The sequence below is a fragment of the Lottia gigantea genome (assembly GCF_000327385.1).
Source record: "Lottia gigantea unplaced genomic scaffold LOTGIsca_13, whole genome shotgun sequence".
Classification (NCBI taxonomy): domain Eukaryota; kingdom Metazoa; phylum Mollusca; class Gastropoda; family Lottiidae; genus Lottia; species Lottia gigantea.
In genome coordinates this window covers 2531905-2547370 of record NW_008707425.1, presented here as the reverse complement: position 1 = coordinate 2547370, position 15466 = coordinate 2531905, and the positions used below count along the sequence as shown (strand labels likewise).

Sequence of the window (15466 nt, the reverse complement as noted above, 5' to 3'; positions counted from 1 at the left end):
CAGTTTGGCCTAGCGGTGGCCTCTCAGTATTTTTATCCCCAGTAATTAGTTTAAAGACTTACTCGATGCTTGAAGCTGGTGTATCCAAAACAAATAAATGCTGTTTGCTGTTTCTGGAGACCAATGAAGATTATCAACTGTTTCGAATTCTTCTTCGTAGGGTGGTAAGATTGTTGCGCTGTTGATACTGGACTCCATCATCATGTTGTTGAGGGTGCTGAGGTTCTGTTGTGCTTTCTTCGAGATTTTATTTGAAATGGGTATACATGTGAAGAGGATCTTGGAGTTTGGGAAGGTTTTGTTGGCTGTGGCGATTAATTTCTGGGCTTGGTTAAAGGAGGTCTTTGGTATCTGATCACGGTTGTTGAGGCCTACATGAAGAATAATGGTAGTAGGTTTGGGATCATGGTCGTATGATTCCAGGATTGACTGTATGTGATGGATTTGGGCACCGGGGTAAGAATGTATTTCGGTGTCCGAACTGGTTTTGGTAATTCGATTCAGGTTAGATGATCCAATTATTAAGGTTGATTTCTTTAGAGCAGGTAGTTCCATAATGATTTGTCCTTGGTTTGGTGATAATACGGTTTGGTAGCGGATATAATGGTCGTCGACGGTGTGATTGGTACTGGTTTGGTAGATGGAGACTGAGGGGTGGTTTGCTGGTCCAAAAACGCACAGAAGGAAGAAAGGTTGGCGGATCCTGGATCACGTGGTGAAGATTCAGATGGTGTGGAAGGGGAAGACGAGTCTGAAAGTGAAAAGAGAAGGGGTGTGCCCTCTCTACGAGAGCGTTTACCTATGTCTGCTGGACTAGGAGTAGGTGAACTTCGGGCTCGTTTAGGGGTTTGGTTCGGCAGCGTGGTAGCTCTAGATGGTGCAGGTGTAGTGTCCATTTCAGTTGGTAGAGATATGGTTACTCTGGTTTTTGTTTCGTTGATTGTTTGGTAGAATTTGGAAATTACAGCTTGAGTGAGACGTTTCCCATAGGAGCGACGGGCCCAGGACAGGGCATGAGAAACGATGCGGTCGACGGCAGGTGATGATAAAGACTTGGTACGAATGGTGGTCAGCTTCTCTTGAAGTGTGGTTTGGTAATGGTCGATCAGGACCTGCGTAACCTTACAGAGCCATGTCCGATTGAGGGATCTAATATTCGCGTCGACAGCTGATGTTTACATTGCTGGACGGATAAAACTATCCAACTCAGAGACTTTGCGTTTGAAGGTAAACGCTGGTTGGCCTTCATCAGTGAATGAATTAGTTAAAGGTAGAGACAGAATTCCTCTAGCTGTTTTTAAAAGGCATTGTGTTAGTTTTTTTACGTTTTTGATCATGATCCAGTTATCAAAACCACTGCCGTTATGGGAAATTAAGGTTAGTCTTTTCTGATCTACTTTTCCTAAACGTTGTAACATTTGATCTATACAATCTGTACCTACAAATATTTCTACTATATTAGTCATGAGTATGTTGTAATATTCTTCTGAAATGGGATCTGACGGCTTAAAATCTAGAGTCTCATTAAAATCACTTAAATCACTTAAGTAATTATTATAATCATCTAATCTTTTCCTCAGTTTTTCCAAATTGACTAAAGTACAACAAAAAGGAATGGCTTTATTCGTTTCTTTTTCGCAATAAGTTTCGCAATCCCATGCGTATAAACAATAATCGGAAATGGTTGGAAAAACGTTTAGTTTTAGAGGTGAAACTTGCGTTACCGCATTATCATCTTCACAAGTTCTCCATACGTTTTCATCGTAATTATCTTCTATTTCTTTAATGCCCAAAGTTTTGTTATTTCTTCTTATCAAACAGAAATGTTCTTTGTGTAAATAAAAAACCCAATCTAATTCTTCGGTTACTTTCTTTGGTTGAAAATGTTTGAAAATTAGTATTAAATTTCTTATTGAATTCGCAGATTCTAGCAGTTGTCATAACTCCTTTTCTGTTTGATTTTGAAAAAGTGTTGATGAAATTTTGAAAATCTCTCGTATAGTCTTCGTTTAAAACACGATTAACGCACTTTACAAAGCAGCATCCATCGCTCGGTATATAACAATTTATACCAATATATTCTTTTATCTTTTTGAGTAGGCTAACACCACTACCCTTTTTTGATCTTTTTATTTCTTTGAAATTGTTTTTATGGAAAATAATTTTTCCTGTGAAATACCATCTGATTTTTTATCCACTACATCGAAGAAATTGATAGAAGTTTTGGTATTAAAACCTACAAATTTCATGTCTTGTTTGTATTTTCCATCTTGAGTTATCTCTCCAACTATTTCAATTTGCCCTTTAAATGTTATAAATTCATTAGAGATAAGGTCAATAACATCGGAGAAAAATTCATTTGATATGAATTTATCAATTTTTTTCATATTTTTTAATTCATCAGAGATAATCTTGTCAATAATATCGTCTAAAATTTTCACTGATATGAATTTTTTATCGTCTACAATTTCAATTTTATTCATATTTTTAAAGCAACTATTTTTTACTAGGAATTTTTAACTTTCATTGATGATATTTCTACATCAAATTTATCTAAAATTTCATTGAATTCTTCTAATTCTTCAATGGTTATGTTCTTATCTTCTCTCGATCTTTCAAAAAAATGAATAATTTATTAAGATATGTATTTAAAATTTTTGCTTTCCTTTTATAATGAGCTTTCTGTTTTGATGTAAAACCTAAAGTAATCAAACCACAAGATGAAGTTTGAACGGCAGTGAACGCGGCTAATACAGTTGGGACAATTATTGGAAGCATTAATCCACCGGTTACGTCTGTTGCCACTGTTATCCCTATTGTTAAAACTGTACTTAATGTTTTGAAAACAGAATCGATTTTACTCCATGTTTTTCTGCATTTGTTGAATTGTTTTAGTTTTTCTTTTAGTTCGTTTTGTTTTTCTACCATGTAGTTTTGTCTACTTTCGAGTTTCATTTTTAGGTAATTAAATTAAGTGAACTTCTGATAAAGCTGCTTTACTAAAAACTTTTACAGATACTAACGATATTTGTTCTTTCGAATCATTAATCTTATTCAGATGAACTGAAAATTTTAGTTTTTCAATAGAGACAAATATTTTAACAAATACATCATCTCTTATTATAAATTCTTTATTTTGTTGACTTTTATGAATATCAATTGAGGTAAATTTACCATTATCAACAAAATATAGTTTTACGTATTCACAGTCTGTCGTTCGTAAAAACTCATAACTGATTACTTCTTTTTGTGGTTTTGGATTTCTAATAATATTCATTGATGGTGGAGTTTCCGTCTCTAATAACATATCCAAATGACTCAAAGTAAGAAAATATTCTTCATTATCTGGTATGATTAACATTCTAAACCTATTTATATATTTTCCACTCGTTTTAATTTCATATAAGTGATCAACCTTGTTGTTTTCGTCGTTAATTTCTAATTCTTTAGTTTCTACATTTTTTGTACCATTGATAAACTGAAGAACTTTACGAGCGTTAAATTTTTTATTACGTGAGTTTTGTCTGAAGACTATTGAATCAACTTTTACTTGAAAAGGGAAAGTTATTTCAATTATACGTTTTCCTCGGAAAATAAAAGCAGAAAAACATCGCTAAACATTCTATAGGGATTACGAGTACTTTGTTTATATACTCTTATATTTGCTGTAAATCCAAATTTTTTATATTCATAGTCTTTTGATTTATCAATATTATCAGTAATAGAAGCATCGAAATCTCTCAAATTTCCAAATGGAAGATTGAAATAATATGACTCTTTCTTGAGAAACTTTTTTTCTAATGCGAGTATATTTTTGTCCTGTTTTAAAACTAGGTTATTAATAGTGGTTATCTGTTGTTGAATAACACTATCATCAATATTCTGTATTTGTTGATGAATATAGGTTTTGATTTCGCTATCATCTATGTTTTGTATTTGTTGTTGAATATAGGTTTTGATTTCGCTATCATCGATGTTTTGTATTTGTTTTTTAATATGTGTTAGTTCTTTTTGTAATTCACTGTTAAGTTTAGTTTCCAGAGCATTTAATTCCTGTTGAATGTCTAATTTTTGTTTTGCAATCTTATCCTCTAATTTAGATATTAATGAAATTAACTCAGTTTTATTCGCTACGTTGACCAATTGTTCTTCAATAAAATTTTTTAAACTTGTTACTTCTTGTTGTAATTTAGTATCATCAATAAAATCTTTATTATTTAGTTGACGTTTGAAGAATCTTTTCACATTATTTATTTTATCTTCTAAATGGTTTTTATTTACTTCAATTGAATTTAATTGTTCCATTAAATATTTCTTGTGAACAGCGTCATTATCGTTTTCCGGAGACTTTAAATTAGTTATGCTAAAATTGTTCATATCTAAATCACCTTGAAGAGTGTCTCCGATTTGATCCACAAAGTAAGGTTTTGCTTTATTTATCCACGCTGTAGTGTTAGGTTTTTTAGATTCTAAAGATAAAGAACCTAATCCAAACTTATTCGCCATTTTTATTGAGTTAAATTTATTACAATTTCTTCAAACTGTTTTCCTAAACTCAACTGATATAAAACCCAAAGTGAAAGTTGACCTGGTAATTGAATTTGAAATGTTGAACATTTGATTGGTTTATTAGTCAATTGGATTATCTCCTCAGTGGGTTCTAATCCATAAGAATCGAAGAAATAAAAGTCAGAGTCTTTGTACAAAGAAGAATGATGAACTCCTTTTTGATCGGAAGTATGTATATTTGTTATAGCGTAAAATTTACCTTTCTTATATTTCAGGTCATTTATTTCATCTCTCATACAATAATAAAACGGTGATATATTTAACTCTTTCGCCCATCTCATAAGTTGAAAGTTTGTGGTTGTATCGGTTCCATATTCATCGAGAAATTCATTCATTTTTAAAAGTCGGTCTTTTGAGGTTCGTTTTGATAAAACCTACCTATGATTTGTTCTTTGTCTTGATCGATTAATTTATATGTTGGAGGTGAGGTGGTATTTACTTTATCAGCGATAAATATTTCGTTCGTCCAGTATCCAACGTAACCTTTTTCGAATTTACTTTTATATTTGAAAATACGAACTCGATCTCCGACTTTAAATTTGGGTTTGATATTTAAATTCTTTATTTCATTTTCGTAGTTATGTTGCGCGTTAATTGACTTTATAATATTTGGATTACTCGAGGCTTGTGTTGGTGTGACACCTATAGATGAATGAATTTTGTTATTGTATTCATCTACAACCTCTGGTAATATTTTAAGCCATTTTTGGGATTTTAATTCCGTGAACTTTTTGAATAATTTATTTTTTAGAGTCCTGTTAAATCTTTCTATTACTACAGCTTTACCTTCGTTATGCGTACTGTAAATTTCAAATCCCAGAGATTTCATATTTTTGTTATAAAATTCACTTCCTTTATCTACCCACAGTTTTTCTGGATGACGGTTAGATTGTTTCATAATCGTTTCAAATGAGTGTTTGACTGATAATCCCGTTTTGTTTTTAAGAGGAATAACCCATACATATCTCGTATATAAATCTATAACTATTAAGCAATATTTAAATCCTCTTTCGACTGGCATATGAATTAAATCGGCTGACCATATTTCATCTTTTTCAAACACTTTGACTTTTAAAAAGTTTTTAGTTTTTCTAAATTCTTTATGAATTTCATCCGCCAATCCCATACCTAATTTCATCTTTGCTTTTAACAGTTTAATGATTAATGCTCTTTCCATTCTCTCTTTGAAAGTTGGATTTGAAATATTTTCAAGTTCGATTATCATTTGTTTGTCTGCTTCGTGTCTAAACTTTATGTCTTTGTTTCTGTATAAAATATCATGTTTAAGCGCAGCGGCGTCGACTCTATTGACTGGTTCTTCCCCTGGTTTGGGTTTATCGTTTTCGTCTAATCGCAGATCTAACCTTGCCTGGACCTGTATAATTGTGACCTGGGAGATGTTTTTCTCCGGGATATTTCGCCCATGGAAATCCAGGAAGAGAACCCAGTGATTTTTGTATATCTCCTGAACCGAAATAAGTTTTTGGAGCGTAAGCGACAATCATTTTTATCCGATAACTTTAAAACCTTTTCCTTTCCTTTCTTCTAATCTCCTGTTTCGAAGTTCTCTTATTAGCTCTAATTCTTTCAACTCGTTAGATTGTTTCACTATATCGCTTATACTCTTTCCCGCTTCCGCGATTTAGCCGATGGCTTTTGCTCCACTTGAAATGAGTGATTATTTTTTGAAACAAAACTAGCTACTTTTGGAATTATTGTTTTACCTAGAGAACATAATGAAGAAAAGATACCGTCGCCCGAATAATCTTCGAATCTGTGTTGTTCGTGTTTTAGAATTAAACTCATCCTATTTTTAAATGAATTAATTTAGTTTGTTTTTTTATCCAAAAAGAGTTATCTCCCTTCTACTAAAAATGTTATGTTATTTTATATAAGCGTATTTTTAATATGCTTTTTCTTGATGGAATGGAAATTGATTGAAGGTGTTTTTGGTGTATAAAATGTAGGATGTTTTATGAAATGTAGGGTGTTTTGCTGTAAGAATTTATGAAATGTAGGGAATTTATGAAGTATAGGGAATTTAGGTCTTGTTTTTTTGGGAGTTCATAGATTGGTTGGATTTTTCCCATGAAATGAAGAAAGGGGAATTCCCATGAAAAGGGGAAAACCCATGAAAAGGGGAATTCCCTTCGAACAATCTATGAACACTTATACTACTTTCCATTTCTAAATTGTGTCTGCGTTCTTGGGCAGCTGTTACTTCAGCTGCTTTATTTGAGATGACGGTTTTTGTAATTCCAACAGCCGCTGCAATATCACCAAATATCAAAGGTAGGAGAAGTAAAAATCCACCCTTTTTGCGTTGGCTTCAATTCTTTCTAAATCTATATCGTCTCTGCCTTTACAATACTTGTATTTATCAATAAGTTTTTTAGTTATGCTGATTTTTGTACCATTGAAAGTTATTACAGTTGGTGAAGCTGTTTCAATGGCTTCTATTATTTTCATAACTCAAGTTTCTACTTTCATTTTTAAGGGGGTATTTTTTACTCAATGATTATCATTCTTCTATCTGCTATTTTAATTAAATGTTTTGCTTCTTCGAGCAGTAAACAATACCCGGTCACATCTCCTTGTGTTTTTTCAATATGACTATTTATGTTCACTCGTGTTTTGAAAAGATCGTCTTGGTGAGCTGATAGATCAATACAGAAGATTGGATGATTAAATGCAAAATCTACATATTCAAACTTGAGGTGAATTTCCAAATAATTCACACATATTTTTATAGTTACTATACAATTCATTATAATCATTTGTGGTTGGATTAATTGTTAAAGGTTGGTTAGGATAATTATCGTTGTTTAATCTTACTTGAACTTTATGGATTAAAGGATCTTGAGTTTGGTTCATTGCTACTCTAAAGATATTATTGTTATTCGTCTGAGTTCTTGAAACCAAACATTAAATATCTTACTGGTTTGATAGTGTTAGTGATTGGCCATGTGGTGGATTCTCCAGTTAAAGTCATGCTACCTACCATATTACGATGAAGAAAAGCTATATCAATATCTTTAGTTAATGAGTTGAATATTCTCGTTTCTACTTCAATTGATGGTGTTATTACGGGTATGAAAAGTTGGAGATTCGTTATTTCTAATTTTGCATTTGAAGTATAGTAATATAAGAGGTTGTAGATAGGGGGCACTTTTTATAATTTATAAAAAAAAAATCACTTTTTGACGTTAGGTTCAGGAGTGGCAGATATATTAGGTACAGTTAAAGAATTTGGAAAACGATTTGGGGAAGAAACCAAGAAAACTGTTAAACAAGGATTAAATTAATTAGTAGATAGCCCGCAAGCCCACCAAACAAACAACCCCACCAGCACGCGATTAATAAACCCGGGGCCTATAGGGGTACCAGTTTACCAACCCCCAAGCGCCCCAGGCCAATAATATTTTTAAATTAACTCATTTAGTAACAGAACAACACAAAATTCGAAGGAGACGGATTCTTCTCAGCTCTAACATCTCTCATCCCAAAAGTAGCCAACTTTGTCTCAAACAACAATTCCCTTATTTCTTCTGGAAGGCAAGCTCTTGGATCTGTAGCAAAAGCAGGAATTAAAATAAACGATGCTGTGTAAAAGTCTGATGAATGGAAAGAATAATGGATGAATTTTATATGGTAACCCTATGGAAACTTTTCTGTGTTCCAACAGACCGAATAATGGATATAATTTCCAATTTACGAAATTACCTCACCTATTATTCTCAACAACATTATTGTACTGAAGTACTCGTTTTTCAAATCCGTGATTACCTGCTCGTCCTACTCTTTCTATTGTGATTCGAGCAATAGCTCTTATTCTAGCTTCATCTGCATCATTTGGAACATTTCTTACCGGTTCATTTAAAACACTTCCATTGCCAACATCGGGTATCAAGCCTGTGACTTTTTTTTGGGATATAGAACTGTTTTCAACATTGTGTCAAATTCCCCAGGGTGTTTGATGGTTTCTATGGGATTTGAACTAGCTTCCAAAACCATTTCAGTAAATGAAGATGGGAAGAAATTGTTTTCTAACGTTGTGTTGGTTTGTGGTACACGATTCTCATTGGGAGTTCCGTCTTTGATTTTGAAATCGCATCTGAAATAGGCATCAGACAGAAGCAACCAATTCGATAATGAATTAATCTGGAAAGTGACCCTACCTCCATCATTTAGTTGAGACCTAGAGCCAACGGTTGGTGATATGAAAATGTAATCCTCTTTTTTCTTATTAAACGAATAACGAATTGGATCATATAATTGAAAGATCGGATCTAATCTGTAATTTTTTCTGCCATTTTTAAAGACAGGTTTTACACTATTATTTGAAACCATTTACCCGATGGAAATGCAGGAAGAATAACAAAAAAACCAAAGTAAGTTTTAATAAATACAAGGAAATTTAAAACAAAAACAATTACATTGATATACTTCAGAGTTATCTCCCTTCTTACACTATTGCCAGTCATAGTTCAAAGTTTCAGGGGTTACGACCGCTCCTGGTAGAATCGCTAGATATACTTCAGAGTTATCTTCCCTCTTACACTATTGGTAGCCTAGTTCAAGGGTTAAGGGGTTACGACCGCTCCTGGTAGAATCGCTAGATATACTTCAGAGTTATCTTCCCTCTTACACTATTGGCATAGTTCAAGGGTCACGACCGCTCCTATAAGAATCGCTAGATATACTTCCTTAGTTCAAGGGTCACGACCGCTACTATTAGAATCGCTAGATATATTTCAGTTATCTCCCCTCTTACACTATTGGTAGTCATAGTTCAAGGGTTAAGGGGTTACGACCGCTCCTGGTAGAATCGCTAGATATACTTCAGAGTTATCTCCCCTCTTACACTATTGGCAGTCATAGTTCAAGGGTCACGACCGCTCCTATAAGAATCGCTAGATATACTTCCTTAGTTCAAGGGTCACGACCGCTCCTATTAGAATCGCTAGATATACTTCAGAGTTATCTGCCCTCTTACACTATTGGTAGTCATAGTTCAAGGGTTAGGGGGTTACAACCGCTCCTAGTAGAATCGCTAGATATACGTCACATGAATTATATCCTTTTCCAAAACGCTTGTTCTTCAGCACTTGTTCTATTTTCGAAATCTGTATCAACAATTTTGAAACCTCAGATATTTGTCACAGAGTTTGGTAGTATCCCCCACTGCCTGCGATGGTTTAAATATTCTTCGTGATATGAAATGTTAACATCTATTAAACTTGTGTCTGGAATAGAACAAAATTGATCTTATTTCCACCCTCTAGTCTTATGATTAAATTAAAACAAAGAACATTCCTTGATTTTGTATGATTAAATTCCTATTCTTCCAGCGTAACAAAATTGAGACAGTGTTAATAGTTGAGAGTTTAGTCTGTCTATGTCGACGTGGCATGGGCGGAATGTTATATGTTAATATAATCATATGTTACTTAGTGACGCATATCCAATCAATAATAGTCTAGACGACTGATTGTTACCGGGCGTTGAAGGTAATCATTAAATCAATAATACTGTAGAAAAACTAACCGTGTATGAACTGGTTGGTATTTTACTTTGAAGTAAACAAAAAACAGTGTTACCTGCCATTAACCAGTTAAGTTTCTAAATTTTTTTATGAATTTCATCCGCTAATCCCATACCCATTTTCATCTTTGCTATCAAGAGTTTAATGATTAATGCTCTTTGAATTCTCTCTTTCAAAGTTGGATTTCGAATATTTTCAAGTTCGATTATCATTTGTTTGTCTGCTTCATGTCTGGATGTTATGTCTTTGTTTCTGTATAGTATGTCGTGTTTAAGCGCAGCGGCGTCAACTCATTTGACTGGTTCTTCACCTGGTTTGGGTTTATCGTTTTCGTCTAATCGCAGATCTAACCTAGTACCTGGACCAGTATAATTATGACCTGGAAGATTTTTTTCTCTGGGGTATTTTGCCCATGGAAATCCAGGAAGAGAACCTAATGATTTTTGAATGTCAGAACCGAAATAAGTTTTAGGAGTTTGAGCAATTATCATTGACATTTTTATCCAATAATTTTAAAACCTTTTCCTTTTCTTTCTTGTTGTTCTATTCTCCTGTTTCGTAGTTCTCTTATTTGCTGTAATTCTTTCCATTTATCAGACTTTTTCACAGCATCGTTTATTTTAATTCCTGCTTTTGCTACAGATCCAAGAGCTTGCCTTCCAGAAGAAATAAGGGAATTGTTGTTTGAGACAATGTTGACTACTTTTGGGATGAGAGATGATAGAGCTGAGAAGAATCCGTCTCCTTCGAGTTTGTGTTGTTCGTGTTTTAAAATTAAACTCATTCTGTTTTTAAATGAATTAATTTAAAGATATTATTGGCCTGGGGCGCTTGGGGGTTGGTAAACTGGTACCCCTATAGGCCCCGGGTTTATTAATCGCGTGCTGGTGGAGTTGTTTGTTTGGTGGGCTTGCGGGCGCCGCAGTCAAAGAGAGTAGTATAAGAGGTTGTAGATAGGGGGCAGTTTTTATAATTTTCTTGTCAACATGTTAAAAGTGAGATTAGTTTACCCAGAACCGGAACTACCGCATATACACATGAGCATTGGGTTATTAGGAAATATTTCTGAATGATTAAATTTTTTGCCCATTTTTTATTATTTTATTTTGTTCCAAAAATCACTCCATCTCCTTTATACTTTGAAAGATATATTCCTTCTCCAGTGCGTATGTTTTATTAAAATATTACATTACCCTTATGTTTGACTTCTCCTGTGTCAATACTATCTACTAATTTATTTAATCCTTGTTTAACAGTTTTCTTGGTTTCTTCCCCAAATCGTTTTCCAAATTCTTTAACTGTACCTAATATATCTGCCACTCCTGAATCTAACGCCAAAAAGTGATTTTTTTTTTATAAATTATGCCCCCTATCTACAACCTCTTATACTACTATACTTCAAATGCAAAATTAGAAATAACGAATCTCCAACTTTTCATACCCATAATAACAACATCAATTGAAGTAGAAACGAGAATATTCAACTCATTAACTAAAGATATTGAAATAGCTTTTCTTCATCGTAATACGGTAGCTAGCATGACTTTAACTGGAGAATCCACCACATGGCCAATCACTAACACTATCAAACCAGTAAGATATTTAATGGATGGTTTCAAGAACTCAGACAAATGACAATAATATCTTTAGAGTAGCAATGAACCAAACTCAAGATCCTTTAATCCATTAAGTTCAAGTAAGATTAAACAACGATAATTATCATAACCAACCTTTAACAATTAATCCAACCACAAATGATTACAATGAATTGTATAGTAACTATAAAAATATGTGTGAATTATTTGGAAATTCACCTCAGTTTGAATATGTAGATTTTGCATTTAATCATCCAATCTTCTGTTTTGATCTATCAGCTCACCAAGACGATCTTTTCAAAACACGAGTGAACATAAATAGTCATATTGAAAAAACACAAGGAGATGTAACCGGGTATTGTTTACTGCTCGAAGAAACATTTAATTAAAATAGCAGATAGAAGAATGATAATTATTGAGTAAAAAATACCCCCTTAAAAATGAAAGTAGAAACTTGAGTTATGAAAATAATAGAAGCCATTGAAACAGCTTCACCAACTGTAATAACTTTCAATGGTACAAAAATCAGCATAACTAAAAACCTATTGATAAATACAAGTATTATTAAGGCAGAGACGATATAAATTTAGAAAGAATTGAAGCCAACGCAAAAGAAGGTGGATTTTTACCTCTCCTACCTTTGATATTTGAATTACAAAAACCGTCATCTCAAATAAAGCAGCTGAAGTAACAGCTGCCCAAGAACGCAGAAACAATTTAGAAATGGAAAAGGAAGCAAAGAAATTAGCTCTTGCAAAAAAAAGGTTTTGGAGTGGCAGATATATTAGGTACAGTTAGAGAATTTGGTAAACGATTTGGGGAAGAAACCAAGAAAACTGTTAAACAAGGATTAAATAAATTAGTAGATAGTATTGATAAAGGAGAAGTCAAACATAAAGGTAATGGAATATTTTTATAAAACATACGCACTGGAGAAGGAAAACAAAAAAAAATAAAAAATGGGCAAAAAATTTAATCATTCAGAAATATTTCCTAATAACCTAATGCTCATGTGTATATGCGGTAGTTCCGGTTCTGGGAAAACTCATCTCACTTTTAACATGTTGTTAGATTTCGATTCTTTGTATATCTACACAACAACACCAGAGCAATCGTATTATCAATTCCTCAAAGCTTTAGAATATCTACCAAAGAAAGATGTTCAAGACATATTTCAATATTACGAAGAAAACGAAGAAGAAGTTGAAATAAAAGATATAGATAACTTCATTAAATCAAAGAATCCAACGGATATAAAAGTTTTTCTTACGAAATATGTTAATGATCTAGACTTGTCTAATATTGATAGCATTCGAAAGAACTTAATATTGTTTGACAACTGCGTAGCGCAAAGACATCAAGCTGTTCAACAAGAATTCTTCACGAAAGGAAGACATCACAACTGTCACAGCATATACCAATCCCAATCTTTTTACGGGATGGATTCTATGTTCATTAGAAAAAATGCAAATTGTTTTTTATTATTTGAATTAAATGATAAAGATTTATCTCAAATCATTCAGTCAATAAATCACGGAATGGATAGAGATACATTTAAAAAGGTTTGTAAAGCTCAATGTAGAAACCCAGATGATCATGGATATGTATTTGTAAATACTAGAAAATCTGTGGGTGAAAAGGTTATGATCGACATATGTTACTTTTATTTTTTTAAAATGGATAATTGGAGTAATATTTTAAAAAGAAATAGAGAATATATCAAAGCTAAGAATAAAACAAAGGCCCAAGTTGAAAATAACAAATTACAACAACTTGGATTAACAGAAAATCTACAAACTCTATTTCAACCAATATTAAAAAGTCAAGAAGATATTAAAAAGAGACTCGCGCCTCCCATAGAAGCTTCACCCATAAAGATCCCCCCAAACCGATTGAATATAGTGGGTTTTTTTATAATTAGATGATATAAATCGTCTTTTTTCAAACCCTGACCCAGTTTTACCAAAGAGCATTTCACCAATCATTGATGATGAGGGGTTATTGTTTAATGGTTTTAGAATAAGATTTAGTCCAGATCCACTACAATTCAAAATCGATACCAAAGACTTTATATTAATAGATTTAATGAATGGGAAGGATGTTGGCATTGCCGATTATAAGGATTTAGTAGCATACTCAAAATTTCTAGATGCAATAAGAAAGTCGGGACCCGAAACAAATTAAACTATATATAAGAGCAATTGAACATGATGATGAATATGAAGTTGACGAAGTGCGAACAAAAAACTTAAACACTCTTCATTCTCTTCTTGAATAGTTAGATAATCAAAAATTTTGCCATATCCATCATCATCTGTACGATGCTGAATTATGTTAACAAATTCAAGCATCTACCTTTATTACATCATGAGATATTCGTTGTTTTATCTTAGAGACCTGGGTTTATTCTGCAAAAACCAATTTACGCAGAGTTGCTACAGAAGTCAGTACAACATTTTTGATTTGTCAAAAGCGCAATTTTGATTAAAATATCAAGTGTGATATATCACCAGATGGGAGAGCTCATGCACTTTAAGAATATATAAGAAATTTTGTCGTGTGTTAATTGGGTCACGTGACAGAGCTCTTCAAGTTAAAAATCGCGATTTTCAAATGGCTGTAAAACCTTAAGTTGCACAACAAAAATGAAGACATATATGGATAGATCCCGTCTAAGGGAACAACTTTTGTGTTGGTCACAAGGTCACCAAAGGTCAAGGTCGCGAGATATAAGCTTTAATATTTTGGGACAATATTGAAAAAAATCAACCGGAAATAACTAAAACGCAAAATCAAAATTCAAAAATCGGATCCCACACGATTGATCGAATCGTTCATTGATATATAGACATTAAATTAATACAAATCCGATTAAACTCTGATCCCAAGCAGTACTTTTGTAGATAATTAAGTCACATCAAGATGGCGGCTGATCTAATACTTCCGTGCCGAATTTTATCATTTCAAATCGTTGATATAAACAATTCTAGCATGTTGCTAAAAGAATTTTTCAACTATAAAATCGGAAGTAGCAATTTCACATTTAAGAGCGAATGAAGTCAATACCGGAAGTGATACAGAAATTTTGAGAACAGAATTTTGTTCGCAATCTAAATATCTATGAACTCGTAAATTTTCAGATCGATCGAAATAAAATTGTAGAAAGTCTTTGAATGGCATTTAGCAATTGTGAGTACGATATATAGACACAGCTTTATGGAACAACAATCACTGGTTAAAGTTTTATGCAACGTTTCGACGTGTTTCCCCCGTCGTCGTCAGGCACATAATGAGAAGAAGTGATGGGCAAACTATATATACATTAATGCTTATTATTAAGAACACACAAGAGATAAATGGTTTATTGATACATTACATTAAATTTTAACAGGTACAATAAGAGGTACATAATTCTTAAAATAGCATACAGACTGATTAAGTAAAATAATTGAAATAAAGTCAATGAATTAAAAAGATTAATTGAAGATTAAATAAATAACTATTGCTGGTATTGGAGTCTTTTATTAATAGAAATTACATTGTTCAAATAACTAACTATGCTTAAAGTTGGAAATTTTTTATTAAATACATTTATGAATATGAATAATTACAAGTTGATAAGTTTATCATATGCATGCGATAAACGAACACCTTCATCTCTGTTAAGGTCAGGCTGATATCTTCTGATGTGGATAGCTTCATGAAGTCTCCTGGCTTTATCTATGTGCTTATTGATTGTCAGTATGTTGGTGTGTCA

General features: G+C 32.9%; 2 protein-coding genes across 2 annotated transcripts; one reads left to right on the top strand and one right to left on the bottom strand.

Moving 5' to 3' along the window:
* Positions 1–2965: 2965 nt before the first annotated feature.
* On the bottom strand, positions 2966–4506 carry LOTGIDRAFT_157241 (hypothetical protein; the record flags this gene model as incomplete). The annotated part of the gene is made up of 2 exons (XM_009049002.1): positions 2966–3549; positions 3642–4506. 2 exons carry the CDS (start codon positions 4504–4506, stop codon positions 2966–2968), a joined length of 1449 nt encoding a protein of 482 aa, XP_009047250.1.
* An 8216-nt stretch (positions 4507–12722) lies between these two features.
* On the top strand, positions 12723–13265 carry LOTGIDRAFT_76286 (hypothetical protein; the record flags this gene model as incomplete). Its single annotated transcript, XM_009049001.1, has 1 exon — positions 12723–13265. A coding segment is annotated over one exon (543 nt), but the record flags the coding sequence as incomplete, so codon positions are not given.
* Between the last annotated feature and the right edge of the window lie 2201 nt (positions 13266–15466).